Here is a 22,093-nt window from a genome sequence, read left to right as displayed (position 1 = left end):
TGCTGGGGCAGCTTGCCTTCATTCTGGTGTTACTGAGGAGCACAAAGAAAGGTCTCTGGGTGGAGGGTGCCAAGAAATCCGACATTGTTAGAAAGCGAACATCGGTCTCTTTGCTAAGCAGCCATGCTTTCTTCTGAACACTACAGGGACAGCCGCCACCATGTCCACACCAGCAAGAAGCTGCTTTGGTTTGTGTCGCTCTCCCGGCTGGGCAGCCCAGACCAGAAGGGATGAGACCTGCATGTATTGCGCTGAAGGAGGTCTTGGCAATTCATCAAGGATGCCCTCCATTTCCATCAGGCCTGGGTGAGTCTGTTGAAGGCAACAGGAGTGTTTCTGTTGGGTTCAGTAACTTTTAGACAAGACAGAAGATCATTTTTTTTTTAAAAAGTTATCTCCTCTAACATCTGGAATGGCCCACATGCAATAATTCCTTCCTCCCTTTAACCCATTCCCAATCAAAAGCCACTGGCAATATTTATTACAACTGGTAGAAAAAATGGTGGGTGGTGTCCATCCTCTTTGGTAATGTCTCTACAAGCAGTGAAAGCATTCATGGAAGGAACTCAGAGTCGCTCTCCTTCCTGTGCTTGGGGTCCATCGTGTTCTCCTGGCTTCCTTTTGGTCTGGAAGACAGAGCGTGGACTACCTGCAAATGCCATGTAAGCGCATCCTCCATGGTCTCACCCAGCTCTCCTTCGTGCTTCGTGTTCTGACTTCCCCCCCCCGATATTTGTGATCCAGGCTTTGAGGCATGACCAGTCTTGCAGAGAGGGTTGCATTGCCCATTTCTGTCTGAATCCCTTGGCAATGGGATAAGGTGTTCAGCGCTTGTTGAAACACCTGCTGCCCGGGGAGGCAACCATTGTCCTTTGTGCATCGGTGAAGTGAGTTATTGGGTGCTGGTTCCAGGTGCATCTTGACATGTTCAAAGCCTTTGGCTCTCACCAGCACTGTGTTGCTTTTCTTCTCAGCGTGACAGAGAAGTGCCAAGAAAAGCAGACTTTCAGCCACGTTGTGCATTTCCATTGAAGGCATCCAGATAGCAGTGTCAAGAGGAAATATGAAGATATACGCCTAGCAGCCTACTGAGGGAGAGCAGGATTTACACTTCTACGCTGATGTATGCAGCCCATTTAGAGGCAAGAAATGTGTTCAGAGAAGTAAATCCATTGAGAAGGTTGTAACCTGCAGACAAGTCCCCTGGAGACATGGGAGGCATTTTGTGGCATCTGACTTTGGTAGGGACAGGGACACAACCTAGAAAAGTCTCTGAGAAATAAGTCCTTGCTGTGTTTTAGAGCAGCAGTAGGAAATTTGCCCCTGCTATACCTTGCTCCAGCGTAGGTAATATCAGCAGCTCTTCTCAAGGCAGTACTGGAGATTTATCTGTGGAGTGTTATTATCATTTACAGCAGTGCAAGGGTCTGGGGATAAGCTGCCAGCACGAGATGGCACCGTGGTGCTTAGAGGTGGATTTTCTCCTCCTGAAGAGCTGTTCTGGACCCAATGATCCCTTTGGAGGCTTAATTAGATGTCAACTTATAGCATAATGACTGATCAAGTTACTAGCACAAAAGTGTCTTTCTGACATGATGCGTTCCTTATTGGGAGTTATCTATAAATCTTGCACTCCTGTTAGATAAGATGTAAATCTCCCTGTCTGGGCTTAGCAGAGAGCCACCGAGTACATCACTGAGAGGGAGGTGATGGCAGATTAAACCTCATGACACGTTTTATACAGAAATGAAGAGAAGAAATAAATTACTTGGTGCTGCAGGATCCTGCCAGGGTGAACTCCCAGAGCCGGGTCCTGCTGGGTAGGGTACCCGGGAGGGGACGGGTGAGGACACCGAGGTGGCCACTAGCCCCAGCTCGGGCAGGGCTGGTCCATGGGCAGCCACAGCAAGAGCGGCAGCGTGGCCAGCCCGGAGGAAAGCTTCGTGCAGCCTGTGTGCTGTCTGGTGGGACGCATGGCTCTCCCGCGGTGGGATGGGGCTGGGGCTGAGAAGCCCATTCTCTGAGCAGATGATGATTCTTCTCAGCCTCACTCCAACCTGGCTGAACTCAGTAAGAATATTACTGAGATTATCACAATTTCCACTGGGTTCCACAATTTCCACCAGCTGATCTCATGTCCTCCCCCAGCATTTGCACAAGCTTCATGCACCTTTGGGGAGCGAGTGCCACTCATCCTGAGAGTCGCAGTTACACGGGTGTCTCCAAAAGCAGAATTTACCATTGCACATCTTAGATTTCTTCTCACCCCCACTTCTGCCTGTACCATGTAATTAAACAGATCAGGTTTTTCATTCAGAGTTGATGTGCAAGTCTCTGTTGGCTCTTCCTGGGCGTTGAGCAAGAGCCCTGGTTTCAGCCTGCTGGGAGCACTTGCCTAGTACCCAAGGCTTGAGGGCTTACCTGGACTTCCAAATTTATTAGTGAAATTATTTGTATTGGCGGATGTCAGAAACACTTGGGGATTAGCTTACACCACAGTAATTACCCAGCTTTTTACTTCTTTTGTTTTTCCTCTTTCTCGGTCACGGTTTATATGCAGGCTGTTTCTTGCCTCTCTCCAGAAGATCAGCACAAAGCCTGGACAACCTCTGGGAACTCTCTGGGCGAGGTGACGACAGGGCCCTTCCCTGCGGGAGTCCCCGTCGTGGTGAGGTGCAGCAGCCTACGTCATTTCTCTCCAGGGCAAGGGAGAAGTGGGATGCCAAGCCGGAGCAGACTGGTAGAGCCATGTCGATAGCTGTGGAAAGGCTCATCACGCCTTGTGCCACTGCCATGGCCAACAGCCATGAGCTCTCCTGCCGCTCCTACAGCCAGGGCTTGGGGTAGCCCTGAGACCCAGCGGGCCATGTGCTCCATCAGGCAGCTCCAGCCCTTTCTCTACGGCAGGTTTTAGGCATCGTGAGCAGCTCTGGTACTTGTGGAAGTGGAAGGTCTAGTGCCCTGCTTGGGTACCGACCACGGGGCGGGTGGTGCAGGACACAGGCATGTCCTGATGGGGCTGCTCTGGGGTCTTGATGGACGTCTGAATTTTGGGGCATGATTCTTGTAGTCAGGTTGTGTTTTGGCCAGTGTAGCTCTGCCAGGCTTGCACAGACCCCTGCTCGCTTTCCTCTATCATGAGTGCAGCGCTTAGCCCCTGATGTGCGGTTTGGGAACTGTCCCCAGCTCATTGCCTCTCTCTGTCCCTTGAAGCCCACACAGTCCTGTAAGCCTCTGCCGCCCCTGGAGCTCTGTGAGCAGCCGTACCAGATCGGAAGATGTCAAGGGTTTGGTGCATTTTATTCCTTGGCGGCTGGCTGGCGTGGTCAGGAGGAGCTGCTGGCCCAGGAGCCGTCATCAGGATCGACCTTGGAACGATTGACCGCGGTAAGTGCTCAGCCACGTTAACGTCCGTGCACGGGCATGAGTCCGTGCGGACCAGCGGGCAGCGGTGCACCGGCCGTGTCGCAGCGAGGAAGCCGCCTTTCGCTGCTGCACAGCCAGCATCCCCGAGTGCATCCCCGCCGAGTGCCGCCGGGCAGGCGGGCTCCGGGCGCTGCCCTTCATCCGCAGCAGGAGCCGCTTCCTTGCGGTCTGCGCCCGCTGAGCTCCAACCATTATCCAGGGACAGCAGAGATCGCTGGTAATCCGAATTTACAGCAGAGATCGCTGGTAATCCGAATTTACAGCATGCAAAGCGCCCTGATGGTACCTGGGTGTGCTGGAATGGGAATATGTTAATAATGATGTTTCATAGGGTACAGTGGGGAGTGCTGAGTCCCCCCACCCTCTGGCACAGGCTCCTCCCTGGGGGTTTTTGTGCTAAACTCCTCGTCCTGTGCAAATCTTCCAGCAGTCTCCACTGCTCTGAATGAGAGTGATGTTCTGCAGAAAATGGCAGAGGAAGCCGCAAAAAAAAAGGCAAACGCCAAACCCATCAAAGGCATCTCGAGGTGAGTGATGATCAGCAGCCTTACACCACGAGCCTGAGCCTGGGAATGAGAAAATAAAAGCAGAAGGTTGGGAAGTGTCAGCCTGGAGGCAGAAACGAATCACTCCCCACTAACAAGTGTGATATTAAAGCCAGTGATTTTCTGCATGGTTGTGTCTACAAATACATGGAGAAACTATAACTTAAAGGCAACAAAGCACGTCGGCTCCTGCTTCAGCGTCGGCTGGGGACTGCTGCAGTGGCTCTGCAGCGCCGGGTGGGGTTTGCTCTCAAAGCCGGGGGTGCCCAGCTTTTGTCAATAATATCCTGAGGGAAACCCAGAATTTCTGGGGGATCAGAGTTGGCCCTCCATCCTGCAGATTCGTGCTGAGTGACAGCAGGGAGACATTTTGAACACCAAAACATTTTTTTTCTTTTCCAAATTTTTTCAAAATTGAACTGTGCAATCTTTTTGTTAGGAAGAACTTGTTTCTAAATTTAAAAGTGATTTTAGATGGAAAGTTTAAACAAGAAGCGGAATAATAAAGATAGTGATGGCAATATCAGTGATAGGCAACTTTGATGTAAGCAGCCCAACCTGGCTGCTCTGCAGGCTCCTCTTTCCCAGATCTTTTCCTCTGTTTTTTTCCCACAGGCTGAAAGATCTCCGTCCCCCGGCGATATCGCTGATGCTCTCGCCGGGCTTGGGGCTCTTCATGGCCGTCTTAGTCCAAATGACCATCACTGGGAAAAGGTAAGCAGGAGCCGGTGCCCATGGGGGAGATCCGCTGCCAGGGCTGGGGTGGGCTGGCTCTCTCCCAGGGGTTTGCTCTGCGGTGACCGAGCTTTGCTCTGAGCTGCTTCATAGGAGGAAACATGGAAATCGCTCTGGCCGCAAACCTGACGGCCAGCAGCCGGCTGTGGCAGGACGCCACGGACATCCCCAGGTTCAGCTCCAGGAACTGCCACATCGCTCTCGTTAGCGTTAAAACCAAGGTCCCCAGCAGGTGAGTCCCAAAGGACAACACTGATGATTTGCCAATATTAATAATTCCTAAGAGGTTAGTAACAGCATTGTTGAATCTTTCAGTCTCCAGGTTTGGATTTCTACAGAACACAAATACTTTTAACTGTTCATTTTTTCCACTAAGAAAACCAAAATGTTTTATGGGCAAATTTATGCCAGCTCTACCTGTGTTATTCCATGCAATGTTCATCTTTGGCATCAGTCCTCATTTAAGTGCTGTACTCCTGGGATATCAGAGCTTCTTTTAGGCATGGAAGCCTTTAGCTTTGTTTAAAGCCAGAAGATGGCATTCTTGAGAAAAGGTTTGTAAAGAAAGAAAACATCTTTTATTAGACATTAGGCATATTTTGGCTTAATCCATACCAGATAGGTTTCTTTAGCGCTTGACTTTCTTGCCTTTTGATCTTTCATAAATAATTATTGCTATGTGCATAATGGCTGTGTCAGCTGATGTGTTGTCTCTGCCCAGCGTGCTGCCCGAAGTTATGAGCAAGTTTCTGGACAGCACCCTTCAGAAAGTGCTGCCATGTCTGGTAAGTCTGGTCCTCCTCCCATCCTTGTTTCCCGGAGATCATCTCCTCCTCTTCCTCACTGCACTGTAAGGGTTTTCACAGTTTTGCCCCACAAAGGAGCTTGCAGGCTGGTGAAAGGGAGCATTTCAAGCAATTACTAGTTTTATGCAGTCAACACCCGCAGCAAAGGCACTGTCACTGCCTAAAGCCTCCTTGTCCCAGCCGGATGGTTAGGGATGCGATGCTCAGACAGAGCTGATCTCGATGCTGAGCACGCTTCTTCCTAAAGGCTTGTCAAAGGGCGGACTTGCAGCCTCTTAACATGTGTCATAAAGTCAGTCTGGTTTAGTCAGATATCTGGGGGGGTTCTGGCCCTGTTCTTTGCTTGGCTTAAGGCAGGTTTACTCCAGAATAACCTAATTCAACCAGGGACAGAGAAAACTGAGGCAAGCCCTTGTCTGGATAATTAATAGTGAAGGGTCCTGGTGCTTCAGGGTGGGAGCTGCACTGGCCTGGCAGCCACAAAGCTCTGCTCCCACCAGAAGCCTCTGTGCAATGTTTTCTCACACCTTTCTTCTCGCCCTACAGCTGTGTCCAGCCGTGGATGCAGTGCTCAACCGTGTGAATGCAAAATTCACCACCATGACTTGTAAGTTGGCATCCATCCCACCCATCTCCCTCCCTTCCCCCAGCAAGGGGAAAGCGCAGATCTATCACTGGGGATAGACAATCTGCTGAGCCCTGACTAGCATCAGGCAGGGACAATCCCCAACAGGGGCCACATGAATATCCACCGCCTCCTTGGTGGAGATTTGGAAATGCCTGGCACCGCAGAGGCTGGCAGGGAGGCAGGAGCCCACTGAAGCCGTAAATGGCACATGGCACTGGTGAACCAGTGGTTTGGCACTGGTGAGCGCTCTGCCCGTGGCGCAGAGCGTGCACCTTCTGGTTAAGCATCCCGCTTTGCTTCCATGCAGCCGAGATCCCTCTTGGGACTGCTAGGACCCTCCAATATGCTTTGCTGAACCCCCCACTGACGAGTGAAACTTTCATAGAGCTGGATTTGAAGGTGAGTGCTGCTGCCTGGTGCCGGCTCTTGGAGCGGTGGTTTCTGACATCCATTTGCTCGGAGGTGTTGTCCTTCTCAGCCTTGGGCAGCAGAGGCTTTGGAAGGGGTGCAGACATGTGCAGGTTGCATTATATCACCTAATCACTTCCTTGGCTCATCGTTTTCTATGGAGTTTATTGCTCTGTTTCATTGCTGACACTACAAAGCAAAGCATCCTGTACCTTGTACCTGGTCCAAACGCAAGTCCTGGAAATGTACCTGTGCTCTCTGACATGGCTCCTCTTACTGGTCCTTTTAGACCATTCTCCACCAAAAGGAGGGAAAAGAGGTTGGTCTTCCCATGGACCGGTCGTCTCTTGCTTCTCTGCCACCAAAGAGGGATGCTGCTACCCAGCTCATCCTGTCTGCAAACTTCTTGAGTGCTGAGCTCTCTATTCTGCAGACATCCTTCAACCTGGAGATCAGCAATAACATGGTGGGTGATTTGGGCTTGAGATTTTCCTCAAGAGACCACTAAAGTCATCTACACTCAAGTTCAAGGCAGATCCATGCTCTGTCTATGCCTCTTCCCTTCCCCATGTTAAACTCCCTCCCACCCAAGTGAGTGCATTAAGTCCCTGCCCCGTGGCACTTTCTCAACAGGTTCTTGGGCTTCCCCCACTGGTGACCACGATGCTGGGAGCCCTCATCCCCAAGGTGGGTGGACTTTACTGGATCCTACTGGTCTGTGGGTCATGTCAGGCTACTTATGGCAGCAGATAAAGCTGCTGTCCATTCACAAAGACATGCTGGGAACATTTTCCCCAAGGTCAGACTGGTGATCTCTTTATTTTATTAGTAAAACTTTTAGTAATAAGATTATTTAAGGGACATACTACTGAGCAGTATGGACCAGCTTGACTGACTCCCACTGACTTTGGTGAATGTCACCGATGCTCAGCACCCACCAGGATAATCCCCAGAGCAGTGAACTGGGAAGGAAAGGGGATGTCACCCCTTTGCTTTGACTCTCCACAGATTTCCAGGGTGCTGCCCCCATCACAGCCAGTGATGATTGAAATGCGAGAAGAGAAAGCACCAGTGGTGACCATAACCCCAGACAAAAGCCTTGTGCAGCTCTTCAGCACCGCCGAGTTTTGGGTTTCCCCTTCAGACTCTGCTCCCGAATCCCTCTTTGTCCTGGATATTGTGAGTTGAAGCCTTTTGCAGTTGGCGAGGGCTGAATGTGGTCGCCCCTGCCCCGAGCCAGCAAACCCGCACCAACACCAGAGCGAGAGATCCGGGACAGTGGGCAGGGACGTCTGTCAGGAAGATGCCTGGCTGGGGGGGTCCCGTGGAGCTGGAGTGGCGGTGGGGGGAACCGGGGTCCCGGTGGGGACTCCCTTTCCTTTTCCCCTTGCAGCACAGCAACCTGGAGGTGCAGTTTGCCATTGCAGAAGAAAAGCTGCTGCTCTCCCTCGCTCTGCAAAGGTAGCGCCACTGCTGGTCCCCAGTGCCAGCACTAGCAGAGTGACAGTCCCTGGGCTGCTGGGGAGATCACACGCTGCATCTCACCCCTGCATTTTCAGAAGGAACCTTTGCTGTCTCTGCATGATGTTTTTATAGTTTATACTAACAGCTATTTAAACATAGATGAGGGTCAACATGACATAATCCAGCTGACCTAAAACCTGTTTGGGTTTTTTTGCTCTTTAAGTTTGAAGAGCTGAAGTTGGTTCAGGGTGGAGAAGATGCTCTTGGTGGGAAGCCCCCCATTCCTGGGGGGAGGCTGGCAGAGCCGTGGCACCTCTGGTGCAAGGGGGAGGTTTGCTGGAGGCCAAGATCTGGGTGAGGAGTTTGCTGAGGGCGACGGGGCAGCTTGCCGGGGGGCTGCGGGAGGCGAATGACGCCGTGCCTTTCCTCTCCCTGCAGTCTGTCTCGGGTGGCCTTGGCGTCCTCCTCCCTCGGGATGTTTGACGTGAGTTGGGCAGTCTGTGCTGTGCGTGGGGCTGGGGTTGCCGCTGTGAATCTCCGTGCTGTCAGTTTCTGTAATGTGGTACCAGGAATTCACTCCCTGGAGCCCCATCCTGGTGCTTTCATTATCAATAACAGATTTGTTACAAAAAAACCCACAAGAAAACCAAAGTGAATGCTGAAGATTGAAATGTTATTTCAGGGAATAACATTTCAAGGAATTACAAATGACAAACCAACTGCCAAAACCATTTGCCCACAGGCACAAATGCTCTGGAAGGGGGCCCTCCTCATAATGCGCCATGTTCATTTGTGGGAGAATTTTGGCCACAAGTAATTCTCCCCGCTGCGGCACCAGCTGGGTGGGAACGTGGGCTGGGCTGGGTGGAGGTGGTGTGCGCTGGATGTCCAATCTCCTCATCTCCCTCTAATCCTGATGCTGAGATAGAGACACCTGGGAGGGTGAGCGCTGACAAGGTCTGTCTTGCAGCAGGGCTTTGGGCTGCGAGGAGCGCGCCTGGGTGCCTGGCACCGGCTGCAGGGCAGAGAGCAGAGTGCTGCTGCGGCTGGGGACAGTCTCATCTGGGCCAGTTTTCATGGAAATTTAGAATTTCTCAGATGTTCCCATTCAGCTCGGGGGGACCTTAGCAGTTTTCCTGTGATTGGAGAGGGCGCTGGATGAATTGATGGGGTGAGCCCGGCAGACGCGGCTGCTGGCACACGGAGCGATGGGCGATTTACACCACTTCTCTGTGTTTCAGGAGCTTCCGTTGAAAGGAGTTTTGGCAGATATTATTCATGTGGCTTATGTGCCATTGATCAACAGTAAGCACGGCTATGGCTTCATCTGAGGATTCGCTATCTGAAAGGGGGAAATAGTTCTCATTTCTTTTCCTATAGACTGTTGTTATCTTTTTTTTGGAAATGGCATTGCCTGGCTGATCTTGCATGCTTTTCCTGCCCTCAAGGCTGTGAGTGGCTCTGCCAGGAAAATCGCTTGCCGGCTGTTTTGCACCCGTGGGGTTTGCAGTGGGTGCTGGAGGAGGGCAATGCCTCCTGGTCGGGGCTCCGGCATGCCCACTCCTTCAGAGGCAGGAGATGGCTGCCCGCCCACAGCAGAGCCACTGCAAAGGGTGCAGGCTTCTCCCCTGAAGCCCCTTTGAATGTTGTTCCTGTTCTCAAAATCAAAATCACTTGCCATGAACAACCGGTAACAGTTTTCATAATATCTTTGTGTTTCTGAAGTCTCCAAAAATGGACACATCCCTCTTTACCATGCCTGAAAACAGCCAAAGTGTCTAAAAAAAACCACCCCACCCTGGAACCTCCATTTATCTGCTTAACTCGTATGGAAAGTATGCCAAAAGCAGAAATTTTATTCATGCTAAGATACAAAACCCGGCAATTCTAGCCCTGCTGATTTTCCTTCTGAAAAGGAAAGCTTTTCATGATGCTGCAGCTGGAGCACCTCTGACAGCATCTCCCACTCATTCCAGGGGTGCTGTGCGGAGGGCATCACCTACCAGCGGACGAGCATCAGCAGGTTCGAGGTAGGCACCGAAAGGCTACTCACGCGGTGCTTTTGCTGTATCATCCCTGGAATTAGTGCCATTAGTCCGTCACATCTGAGCACAGAAGCAACTGTTAAATCCTGCCCATGTGCTTTTGATTTTTAGATCTGCACAATGTTCTAGTGCTGGATGTGCCTGCCACGGAGACCTGAGGTACGGCTGCAGCGTGCCACTACTGCAAGGACCCACCAGGACCAGGTGGGAGAGGGAGCAGCAAGGGTGCTGGTGTTCCTGGGGCATTTCTTCCTCTTTCCTTCACTTTTCAGTAGTTTGACTCCACAAGCTGAAATAAAAAGACCCCACCACCCCACAGCGAGACTCTGGCCTGTTGTGCATCTAGTGGAGCCAGCTGGGCATGTCTGGGCAGAGGTGGTATTTCTTGAAAGGACTGGTCCCTAAATAAATCACATTTGCACCAGAAAGAGCACGTGCATTAGCGTGCTGCAGGCAGCAGTGTGGGCTGCCGTCAGGGTGGAGCACCCACACCTCCTGCAGGAGGGGGGTGCCAGAAGGGGACCCCCCAGCTCCTGGGGTGCCTGTGCTGCGAGAGGAGGGGAGAGTGTCTGCAGTCATGTGTGGGGATTAGGACTGCTTGGAATGAGTTAGAGATGGGTATTTAGACATCTCCCTGTGTTTTTTAATATTTCAGAAGTGCCTAGCATCGTGGTTTGTCGGCTGCATTGCAGATATTGATCCCAAGCGTATAGTTCACTGATTGCTGGATAATTATCTGTCGTTAGTAAGTCAATAAACAGCTTCGATCCTGATTTCATTGAGCTGACATGATTTGAACATTTTTTCCTGGTGACAGGTAGCTGGTGCAGAACTAAGGATATCTTTGAAAAGATCATTGTGTTTTTAAGAAATCGTCCCCAAGAAAATCTTGCTGTGAGGCAGGCTCTGAGAACTCCATTTGTTTTCTTGTGTGTGCTGCCAGACCCAGCAGGCATTTGTTCTGCAACGCTTGTAAGGAATTGTCCTCGTCAGGAGTCCTAAGCAATGAGGGAAGCAGCCATAAAACCAGCTCCCCGTGAGGACTGGTGTTTATGGTGCCTTCTCTCTTCATTTCACTGCAAACATTGTCAATGCCAAACACATTTTTTAAGAGATTTCCCTTATTGTTCTTGCATTAGCTAATAAACAATCGAACAGTTTGAGTCTGAATTCCCTAAGAACAACAAAAGCGGAATCAAAATATCTGTATGCAGCCCTCCTAGGAGAAATCAAGGCTGGAAATCTCAGGGGGCACCTAGTTAATTTTTTATGAAACACTTAACTGCACTGTCGAGCTGCACTGTCACATAACTTGTATTTGATGCCCTGGGGCACTTGGTGGAGGGGCAGCCTTCGGACATGTGCAGGCACCAGCCTTGTCCCCCGGAGCTGTACGCAGACCCCAGCAGCCCTGATCCCGGCAGCAGGGGATATACCAGTGTCTCACAGTTAATGGTCCCAGAGGAATGAAAGAGCAAACCAAGACTGCCCTGGCTCAGGGGTTCCTGCAGAGACAGTTTCCTCAGGCAGAAAGGCCATGTCTGGATGATGCCATCAACGGGAGGGCAGAGCAGAACTGTCTCCGTTTTCAGCCAGGGCTAATAAGTTTCACATCACCTGCACTGGCCAAAGCCTACTACCCTCTTGCTAATGTCAAGATCTCTAACGCTTCTTGGGGCTGTGTCCCTCTGACTGCCTGCCCTTACATCTTAGTTTCCAGGTGATCCGAGTGTCAAAGCAGCGTCTGTTCACATCAGTCCTATTCTTCCCCCTTTGACTGAGTCCATTCTGGTTTAGTCTGTGTTTCTGTCCTCACACAGTGATTTGGCTTTGTGTTCTTGGGGCTTTGAAAGTCACTTTAGCGAGACCTGGACATTGCGATGTCATTCTCTTTATGGGAATCTGCTTCGGTTTATCCAAAATATTTAATTGTCAGAGACCTCTGCATTCAGCAACAACTGGTGAAAGGCCAAGTTACTGTCATGCCTGAAAGGTCACTGCTCAGAAGCTATTCTCTGCAGTGCCAAAGTGCCCCTTTACTGTGTGCTGACCATTATCAGGTCTGTCTTTATGGTAATTCAGGTTTCGTACAGTGATTGCCCAAAGTATAAAGTGATTCAGGAGGGATGATAACATAATACCATCTTGTTAACACTCTCTTCCACCTTATCAAATGTCATGATCTAGCCATGACAGCAAGGCTTTGTGCTCCCAAGGTGCCTGGCTGATCAGGTTGCAAGGAGAGTGACAACTCCTTAAGTATTTTGGCACCTTCGCCATTCCTTCCTTGGCCTTTAGCTAAGATATTTTTTAAAGCTGGAATTAATATGTGTGACACAAGCTGGCTAATCTGCTAGAAATACTTATTTCCCAGTTTGCAGAAAGTATTAACTCTGAGCAAGCATTTTTCTGGACTATTATTCTTCAGAGCTGAGGAGCAGCCCATCCACCCTGGTCATTAATGGGCACGTTGGGGAGTGAATAGTTCACCACTGTCCCCTTGGCCGATGCATCCTCCCCTCCGCCACGGACAGCCTTCGCTCTGCCGCGTGATCCGCACATGTGCCGCTGTGATCCGCACATGGGGACCACGTTTGCTCTGTGGTCCCCAGAGGAGGGTTTTCTTTTTCCTGCCCCAAAGAGCTACTGCTCTGGTACAGCTTGAGGCAACAGCTCCGTGTATCCATGCAGTGCCTGTGATTGGGATCAGGACGGGGTGAAACGGAGAAAGCCAGCATGGTTGTGGGTGCACATGACATGTTGGCTCAGCAGAAATTTTTCTCCTTTTCTCCTGCCTGTAGCAGTAAATTATCTGGCAGTAAATAAGCAATAATGGACTACGTGGGAGACAAGTATTCAGCATGGAAAAAAACTGGCCAGAAATCTGAGAGGGTGAGGGCCTGGACAGAGCTGACCCTGGGCAGTTGCATGGCTGTTCCTCTCCTGCAGCACATTTGTTGTGTGGGGTTGTGTGGCAGGGAGGCCACCTCTCTTGATATGCCCACACTGGGATCAGCAGTGCCTCTAAGATTTCAAAATGATCCAGAGCCAACAGGGTCTAGCCTGGGAGCTCCCTGGCTTCATCGTCAATGGCATCACGCTCTCAAGAGCATCTCCCTGTGACAGCGCATCCCACCTCCAGTCCTCCTGGAGTGCTCTGAGGCAGAGGTGATGGACCTGGAAATAATGCCATGGCAGTTAGACCAGTGCAGCATTTCTGAATCAGATGGTGTGTCTCCGAAGAGTCTGTCAGCTCAGGGTATCCATAAAGCCATGACACCCAATTGATATGCCTTATCACGGTGTCACTATTCCTTCCCAATTCAATACTTGCTTTTCCTCAATTATCAAATAGATTATGAGCTGTTCAAGTCACTGGACAGGTGCTGTTGGCTTTGATAAAAGTTGGGTAAGGTCACAGTCTGTAGGAAAGTTAGGATGGGAATGCTGGGCATGTCCTGCTGGCCTGGGTGGTGAATACCCGCCTCTGTTACTATCTCTACAGTCTGTCTTTACACTGAGAAAGGTGCTGTCTCGTCCTTCATTTATCACCCGTAACGTGTGGCACATCCCCACTGCATGGGCTTACTGCAAGGGTAAAGTGCTAAGTACTGCAGCACTGAGAGCTGTAGAAGTACATAACAGTGAGGGGTGGCCAGTGTTTTGACACCTTTTTCAGTCAAAACCTCAATTTTATTTGAAAACAAAAAAGTATTTTATCAGGGCATGACTTTTCAGCCATGTCCGCATCTTGACATGAGAGCAAGCCTGAAAGGATGATGTACTAAACCAGGCAGCGGTGTGCGGACTGGCACCCAGAGCTGGCCAAGTCTGCCTCTGCCCCTATGGGTCATTGCTCAATGATTTACCTAACTCCTAACATCTCTAAGGAAATATTTGCAGTGGAAGTCACCAGAAACCATACATTGTTTGTCTTGCTCCCCAGCAATTATTCTGGATGTCCTCAATGACATCGCTTGCCTCTTTCCTGCTGTAAAGCTCTATATATGAAGATGCTTGATGCAGGTCATCTTCAGAAGACAGGGACATCGGCTGGAGAGAGCCTCGCACTCAAGAGCTTGGTCAGGTAAAAGCAAACTTATTCCTCTGAAAGTGTGCTCTTAGCTTCTGCTTCTGCAAACCTGAATGCTTCCCAAAGGACAACCCTTAATGTTCATTTGGGAGTATTGGCTTTTTAACAAAAATTGTTATTCTTGCCTGCTGCCTGCCTGAATTATGCTCCAACAAGTAAAATGTGCAGCGGCTTTCACTATGAGTTTCTTAAGAACAGACATGCATGTTCATTGTATTTGCAGTCCTTGAAGAAGAAAGGATATTTCATGGTTTTCATAAACAATTATCACTTAAATTATTTTTGGTGAAACTCTATTATCTGTGATAGATTTTTAGCTAAGGTGAATTAGACCTCTCACACTTGTTTTGATCCCTTTTTGATGTGCTATTTACATTTAAATAGATCTGGGGCAATGAAGTTCATTATGGTTCTTTAGAAAAAAAACGACTTCAAGCTGTAGGTCCCACAGAAATATTTCAATGACACTGAAACTTTGAAAACTATTTTCTCCTTCTTACAATTCTAGCAAAAGGTGCTTTTATGCAGAGGGAAGCTTCAGATGCTTGATGTTTGTGGAGAGATCATGACATTCAAACAAGGAGATGCTCTCCTTACTAGATATGTTGGTGCATTTGCCCTGTGTAGATGCCATTGCTTTTCTTTCCGTGACTAGAGATGATCACGTTGTCAGAAACGTCCTGTGTTCCCATCATGCGGGATACAGGATCTTGTTTCTCGGAGAAATTCCCACCCAGAACAGATGTGCCCCAGATCGTCCAGATCAGTCACCAACATTCCTCACCGGCGCTGAGGGATTAAAACAGCAACAAGCGAACAAGTGCTTGCTTTTCACTTGGCTGCTGTGAGAGTCGGTCTTTGGAGCAACCGTTGTTGAAGTTCTCGTTCCTCCTGCAGGAAAGTGCCATCAGGATTTTTACTGTGCCTACCAGTGTGGTGAGGAGGTGGGAGAGATGCCAGCAGCTTCCTCTCTGATTTTGTCTCCCCTGACAGTCATTCCTCCTTTTTCTTTCCTCCACCCTCCTCTTTCCTCCCTCCACCGGCTTGTGTTCACTGTCCCAGCATTGCACTGATGGCAATCACTTTCAACAGTTATCAGGACCAAGGATGTCTGCGTTCTGGGCTGTTTTCCTTCTCTGCAGCCTGCTGACCCCTTCACAAGGACTTGCAATCATGTCCTCGGTTGGCAAAGTGGATGTAGATGGTAAGTGTATGGAAGAGACAGGATTTATCTTTTTTTTTTTTTTGAGACCAGTTCTGCTCTTTCTGTCTCTTGACCATGCTCAGAAAATCAGAAACTGTCCAGATCCATTCAGCAGTAGTGGCAATGCTGGTAATTTGCATTTATAAAGCACTTTGGAGATGGCACTTCAGATACTTTACAGTGGCTGGTGCCACCACCCCTGTTGTATAAAGAGGGAGATGGAGGGACAGTGGAGGGGAAGGAACAGTCAGGCTGACACAGTGTGCTTGTATGCTGAGTCCACATAGTTCACAGTGACCTCTTATCCTTTTTTTCAGATATTAAACATTCACTAGCCAAACGTGACCTCCAGAAGCTTCAGGGTGGTCTCCTTGGCGGCAAGCTGCTCAGTAGTCTCCTTGAAAAAGATAGTCCTCTTGGCAGCGTCCTTGGTGAAGATGGTGCTGTTGGCAGTCTCCTCAGTGGAGATGGTGTCCTTGGTGGTCTCCTTGAAAGAGATGGTGTCCTTGGTGGTCTCCTCGGTGGAGAGGGTGTCCTTGGTGGTCTCCTTGGCAGAGATGGTGTCACTGGCAAAATCCTTGGCGGAGATGGTGTCCTTGGTGGTCTCCTTGACAGAGATGGTGTCCTTGGTGGTCTCCTTGACAGAGATGGTGTCCTTGGTGGTCTCCTTGGCAGAGATGGTGTCACTGGCAAAATCCTTGGCGGAGATGGTGTCCTTGGTGGTCTCCTTGACAGAGATGGTGTCCTTGGTGGTCTCCTTGGCAGAGATGGTGTCCTTGGTGGTCTCCTTGACAGAGATGGTGTCCTTGGTGGTCTCCTTGGCAGAGATGGTGTCACTGGCAAAATCCTTGGCGGAGATGGTGTTGCTGGCAGACTCCTTGGTGGAGATGGTGTCCTTGGTGGTCTCCTTGGCAGAGACGGTCTTGTTGATGGTCTCCTTGGCAAAGATGGTCTTGTTGATGGTCTCCTTGATGTTGTCCTTGATATTCTCATTGGAAAAGGTGGTGTCCTTGGAAAAGATGGTCTCGTTGGCAATCTTCTTGGTGGAAATGGTGGAGATCTCACAGGGTGAGTGAGAGTGGGACATGGGTGTCCCTGAGCAGCCCTTTGTGTGTCTGGGTCACGTTGGGGAAAGGAGGCTCTGGTCTGGAGCCTGCTGTCTGAACACATGGGGCCCCCTCTTTCCCCTCCTGGGCAGGTTCATAAGTGAGGGTTCAGCTGTTGGGAGTTTCTGTATGTGCCTGCTATGCAAGGGTGCCTTGTATGTGCCACAAGCTGCTCCTGGCCGGTCGGGATCCCTGCTGATCCAGGGCAGAGAGGACCCCGAGACTGCGGTTCCGCAATCGGCCGCAGCACTGGGGACCAAGGGGATAGGGCATCCACTGTACAAATGTGCTACTTACTGCCTTTGCCTTGTTTCAACCATCCAGGCTGAAAATTGTGAACAACACCCTCCCCAAAATAAGTCTGCGCTCCCTGCCAGGCTTTGGGCACGAGGTGGGCTTCAACACCCAGCTGCTGGTAGAGAGCACCAGGTACGGTGTGTCCGTCAGGGGCATGGCTCAGGACAGGGGGGGTCACCATCTCTTTGGAAAGTAAACGGCCAGCAAATTTCCTGAGCTGCGTGCTGTGTTTGCCCCCCGAGCAGTGCGCTGGGCAGGGCGCTCTGCGTGCAGGTGGAAGCAGACGTGGTCATGCTGGTCCAGGACAAGTGGGCGGCTCTCCAGAGCAATAAGGACTGCAAGACTTTGGACATAAACATCCGTGTGAGGTAGGCTTCCGTGAGAGGTTGGCATCCGTGTGAGCACGGTGCTCACGGCCAGCACGTGGCCCCTGTGGCAGTGGGAAAACTTGGTGCTGCTGGCCATCGAAGGCAGTGCTTTTGTGCCTGATGCCTCGGAGGCTGAAATACCCGGCTGCTGGCCTCGGAGGGGAACAGCTGACCTTTCTTTTAAAATTTGGGCTCAAGAAAGAATATTTCTGGGTTGTGCTGGGAACCTAGCACCGGGCTGGATTCAGAAGGCTTGGTTTTGGTAATATTTTGGCACTGTATGCGGCCCTGGACAGTGCAAGTGAGGCCTCATATTTCTCTTGTGCAAAATACTTTTATTTTCCAGCCATTAATCTACATCAGTTTTTATTTCCTATTTTCCTGTTACCCAGACCCAAAGTGCCACTTCTGGATCAGCCTTTAAAACGCCTCCTTAGTGATGTCCTGCGTGAGGTGGTAAGTCTGCAAAGCGATCTTCACGCGAGCCATCAGCACGGTGCTGGGTGGGCAGGCAGAGCAGGCAGGGCAGGCAGCCCCCGCGGACGCGGCTGTTTGCACAGCTGTGGGCTCAGCCAGGGAGGTCAGCCTGTACCTCCCCGCCGACGGGCACCGGCACCTCGCCTGCACCATCGCCTGTGCCAGGTACCACCGGCAAACAGGTTTCTGAGACGCGCTGGTTTAGCGGTTGCAGTGAGCAAGTCTTGCCCGGGAGGAGAAACCCACCCTGGCTTAGCGGGGCCACTTGCCTGCCTGATGCCGAGCGCTGCCGTAACGGGGCGTCCCACCAAACCCTGCCCGGCAGCGGCTCCTGCCCATGCCGCGCAACCCCGGCAGAGCTGGTTTTTCCTACGCGTGTTAATGCAATGTACATCTGCCGGTGCTGCGGGTCCCGGGGCTCTAACTGTCCTCTGCCTCCCCAGGGGTGCAACATCGTCAACAGCAGGCTCAACGTGGTGAGCGCTCTGCTCGGCTCCAGGACGCGTAAGTGCTGGCACCCTCCTTTTCCTCTGCTCCTGCGTGACCCCCTGCACTTAGGATCGGTTGCTTTTTTTACACTGGGTAAATACAAATATTTTAACAACTTCCTAAAAACACAAGTCTCAGCTCAAGTACAGCATTCAATTTCCCTTGCCCCAGAGCAGCAGCAGACAGTTTTTCCTGCAGAAAGCCACTTCAGGAACTGTTGCTTTTAGAAACAACATTTTTGCTGCAAAATAATGCTTTCTAGTGGCTTGTGCAGCTGGGAATGCTGTGAGCAGGAGCCGCTGTTGGTTCCGATATCTCTTGGGACCACGGGATTTGGGAGCATCCCCCTCTCATTGCATCTTAAAGGCTTTCCTCCCTGTGTCCCACAGCCGCATTCCCGCTCGGGACTCTGGGAGATCTGCCCCCCTTTTCCATCATCAGCGGCGACGCCATCCAGCTGGATCTAAATGTAAGTGCCACCGCTTCCCCTGGCCCAAAGACCTTGGACTTAGTGGGTTTGGATAATTCATCTGAATGTGGTGGCTATTTGTCGAAGGCTTGTCTTATTCCAGCTGTCTTCAGGAAAGCATTCACTGGGAGGTACTGATGAGTGTGGTCTGGCCATGGCTGTGCTAATGCCATCACTGGGTCTCTACCTTTTTTTTTTACTTGCTAATCCTTGAGGGTAGCATGAGGCAGATTGGCTTGAGGCTGCTTAATTAAGCATAATTATAGCACTTTCACAGTTGCTAATCAGAAAAGCTTAATTTCATACAGGAGCAGTAGTCACCATTCACAAGCAGGTTCCATTTCTAAGTGGTTTGTAAAAGTTTGGTATGTAATTGGTAGGGACCACAATCAGGCCAAAAATATTGGCAATGTGTCTTTCCGACTGGGAGACGTGACAGTGTTTTGAAGGGAAAGCTGCAGCAGATGCAGCCGTTGCCTGTGCTAGAACAGGCTGAAGCAGCCGCAGGTTTATTGAAGTGTCGATTCACCCCGTGTGAAGCCTCTCCACGAGGTCCACGGGCGAGCAGGGTGCCCAGCGTGGCCACAGCCCTACGAGCCCCACCAGCGTCCCTCCCCTGCTCTGTCCCCTGCAGCTCCTCGTCGGGGACGCGGAAGGTGGCGTGGTGGCCTCCACGCAGGGACCGCCACTCGCAGCCACGCTGTTACTAGCCACCGGCCACCCGCCGCTGCTCAGGCTCTCCCAGCGCACCCTCAGCACCCTGCTGGAGCCCATCCAGGGGCAGGGAGCCTTCAGCCTCAGCATCACCGACTCAATGGTAGGTCACGACGCCCCTCCCCGGGGCTGGGTCGGGGTCCTGGTGGCTCTTGGGTGACCCAAGGGTACTCGCCACCGCGTGCTTGTATTTGTTGGTGGGGTCCAGCCGAGCCCAGCGTGGGCTTTGCACAAACCCTCCTGGCCGCCGACACCGCTGGTGCCGTTCCTGCAGGTGCCCGATAGCATCTCGCTGTCCACGTCTGCCCTCCTGCCGCTCATGCCCCAGGTCAGCCACCTCCTTCATGCACATTGATCTCCAACCCTACGCCCACCCTGGCCACGCAAAGACCCCCCCCGTTGCCCTGACCTCCCCCTGCCCCGTGCAGGTCGCCAAGGTCCTCCCCGGCTCTCTGCCGCTGGAGCTGCACGTGCGGGTGGCCAACAAGCCGGTGGTGGCCGTGAGGGACAGAAGAGCCACTGCCACCCTCAAAGCCTCTATCGACGTCTTCAGTCCCCTCCTGCAGTCCTCCCAGAAGCCTCTCTTCTCCCTCGACACGGTGAGTGGGGTCCCGGGGGATGAGACCTCTGAAACAGGGCAAGGGGTGAGTCTGGCTGTTCTCTGGCATCCCCTCGGCTTGTCATGCCCTTAGCCATGTCATACTTGTACTTCTGAATTTACTACATCTTCAAAATGGTGGTGCCCCATCCTTTTAAAATGCTCGTAACAAGTGCAAGTGAAATGTTTAAGGAATAATACAAAATAAAGACAGGAAGGGTGAACCCTGGGGAGAGAAATGCATGATGCCATCCGTCAAAAAAAAGCACTTTCTAGGCTCAGACAGGTGGTTTTTCTCAGAATGGGTTATTTACAAATACTCTGGGTTTTCTTTTCAGTCTTGGGAGCTACACAGGGAAATAACCTAATTTCTTCTGTTGTTCCAATTTCAGGACATCGTTCTGAACATCATCCCATCGGTCTCCAACGGCAAACTGCAAACCTCCCTGGCTCTTGACAGGTAGAGCCGAGCTCTGTGGTTGCTGTGGGCAGGGGGGGCTCTGCCTGGGGATGCTCCCAGGAGCCTGACAAGATGAGTCTGGTGGCAGTGATCAGGGAATGCGGTGTAGATGTGGTAGGGATGTAAAGGGCTGCTGGAGCTTTCCTGCCTCCTCTCCCCAACCTCAGACCAAGTGCATGTCTGAAGTGATGAGAGAGTTGTAAAAAAGTTGCCCTATTTTCAAAATCCATGTATCTTTATGTGGGTGAGACAAATGCCAGACCGTGAAAGGGTCTGAGCAGCATTCGGAAGCTGGAGGAGGGCTGCACCCAATGCACCCCGACTCTGCCTTGTTTTTATCTTTTGTAGCATCAACCTGACACGGGCACCCCTGAGACTCGACCCTCTCAGTGTAAGTGCACGCTGCTTTGGATCGAGGCGCTGCAGCGAGCGATGTGTTGGCCAGAGACTGTGTGTAGGGAAGGAGAACCAAAATGACAATTATTCTTCAGTCTTCACATTCCTTGTCTTGGCAGAGGCCAATTGTTGTCTGCCCTGTCGATCCCCTGTGCCCTATAGCGGTGACACTCGGATGTATATGTTCACTTGTTGGCAGTGCACTGGGGGTGCCGGGAAGTGGGGAGGAATAACAGAGAAGTTGTTACCCAAAGACCATGTCCTGCTATAGCCCCCCACCCTCAGTCCTGGCAGAGTTTCACTGAAGGAAGCTTCCAGCGTTTGCGTTTCATGGCTCTGAGCATCCTGCAGTGACAGAACTTAGCTGATAACCCTGACATCACTGTTTTCCTCCCACTAACTGTTGCTCTCTTCTACTGGTACTGACACATGTCTTCTTCCCCCGCAGGTCTCCCCGCTTGCAGGATGGCTCAAGCAAGTCCTTGCTGCTGCATATGTACCTGCCATTAACGGTATGGCCAGGGTCTGGGTCCCTTCTCTCAAACGCAGTCGGATTTGGGGCTCTCCCCCTTCCCTCGCTGCCTCCGTTTGGTTCCCCCCCAGTGACGAGATGCTTTCACTTGCTTTTGCAGATGCCTTGCGTGTGTCGGTCCCTCTGCCCAACATTCTCAACACCAGCCTCAGGAACGCCAAGGTTGACATCACCGATGTAAGGATCGCATTTCCCACAGTGATGCCTTCCCAGGGAGTGGGGGCTGCGCCCACCCCGGGGCAGGGACCTGCGGAGCCCAAAGCCCCGCGCCACTCTGGCCAGTCCCATTTCCCATGGGCTTCTCCTGGTTTCCAGGAGGTCCCTCTGCTGGTGTGGACCCACAGGAAAACCTCACCTGGGATACAGGGAAAAGCTGGTGAAAATCTGTATGAGAAAACTGAATAGTTTTTGTGCTGCTTCTCTCAGGCAGATGACTCTTTCAACCAGAACAGTCTCAAAAGATCCTGCTCGGGAGGACCCTTGACCCTGTTCGCTGTCTGAGGCAGGCAATGCACCGTGAGCCCCAGAGCCCTGCTCATCTCTGCTGTCTCCATCTTCATTTTCCCTTGAGTAACACCCTGTGTTACTGCCGTGGCCCGAGGGTCTCTGGTCGGCTGGTCCTGGTGTAGACTGGCATCGGGGTAGGGAAAGCTGCTCAGCTGGTGGATGTTAGGGGGGGGTTCTGTGGCCACTTTTAACATCCATAGTTGGGAAGCAGAGCTCTTTCTTAAGCATAAAGGTTGCTCTCGTATTGCTCTTTCAATAAAATCATTCACTGCCTCAGTATTTCTCTCTCTTAATATTTATTTGATATGGGTTTCTGGCTGCCAGCA

At 51.3% G+C, this 22,093-nt stretch overlaps 2 protein-coding genes across 3 annotated transcripts; both read left to right on the top strand.

Annotated features, from left to right (window-relative positions):
• Positions 1-3,249: 3,249 nt before the first annotated feature.
• Positions 3,250-13,345, top strand: BPIFB6 (BPI fold containing family B member 6). Its single transcript, XM_052810294.1, has 16 exons — positions 3,250-3,387; positions 3,854-3,953; positions 4,587-4,685; positions 4,789-4,938; positions 5,428-5,491; positions 6,059-6,119; positions 6,448-6,539; positions 6,838-7,014; positions 7,182-7,235; positions 7,557-7,727; positions 7,942-8,009; positions 8,451-8,496; positions 9,254-9,317; positions 9,461-9,702; positions 9,989-10,042; positions 13,184-13,345. The coding sequence occupies exons 1-16, from the start codon at positions 3,279-3,281 to the stop codon at positions 13,343-13,345; spliced, it is 1,713 nt and encodes a 570-aa protein (XP_052666254.1). The 5' UTR covers positions 3,250-3,278.
• A 761-nt stretch (positions 13,346-14,106) lies between these two features.
• LOC128140496 (BPI fold-containing family B member 3-like) lies at positions 14,107-22,038 on the top strand. Of its 2 annotated transcripts, none has more exons than XM_052784460.1 (16): positions 14,107-14,144; positions 15,243-15,354; positions 15,672-16,422; positions 16,785-16,889; positions 17,003-17,125; positions 17,518-17,581; positions 18,046-18,106; positions 18,481-18,560; positions 19,195-19,377; positions 19,549-19,602; positions 19,703-19,873; positions 20,265-20,332; positions 20,681-20,723; positions 21,177-21,240; positions 21,361-21,437; positions 21,687-22,038. In XM_052784460.1, the coding sequence occupies exons 2-16, from the start codon at positions 15,258-15,260 to the stop codon at positions 21,759-21,761; spliced, it is 2,016 nt and encodes a 671-aa protein (XP_052640420.1). In that variant the 5' UTR covers positions 14,107-14,144; positions 15,243-15,257; the 3' UTR covers positions 21,762-22,038. The 2 variants fall into 2 exon arrangements, with proteins under 2 accessions (XP_052640420.1, XP_052640328.1); XM_052784368.1 differs by having other exon boundaries at positions 17,000-17,125.
• The last annotated feature ends 55 nt before the right edge of the window (positions 22,039-22,093 follow it).

This window comes from Harpia harpyja, chromosome 1 (assembly GCF_026419915.1).
Source record: "Harpia harpyja isolate bHarHar1 chromosome 1, bHarHar1 primary haplotype, whole genome shotgun sequence".
NCBI lineage: Eukaryota > Metazoa > Chordata > Aves > Accipitriformes > Accipitridae > Harpia > Harpia harpyja.
This window is presented reverse-complemented; position numbering and strand designations above follow the sequence as displayed.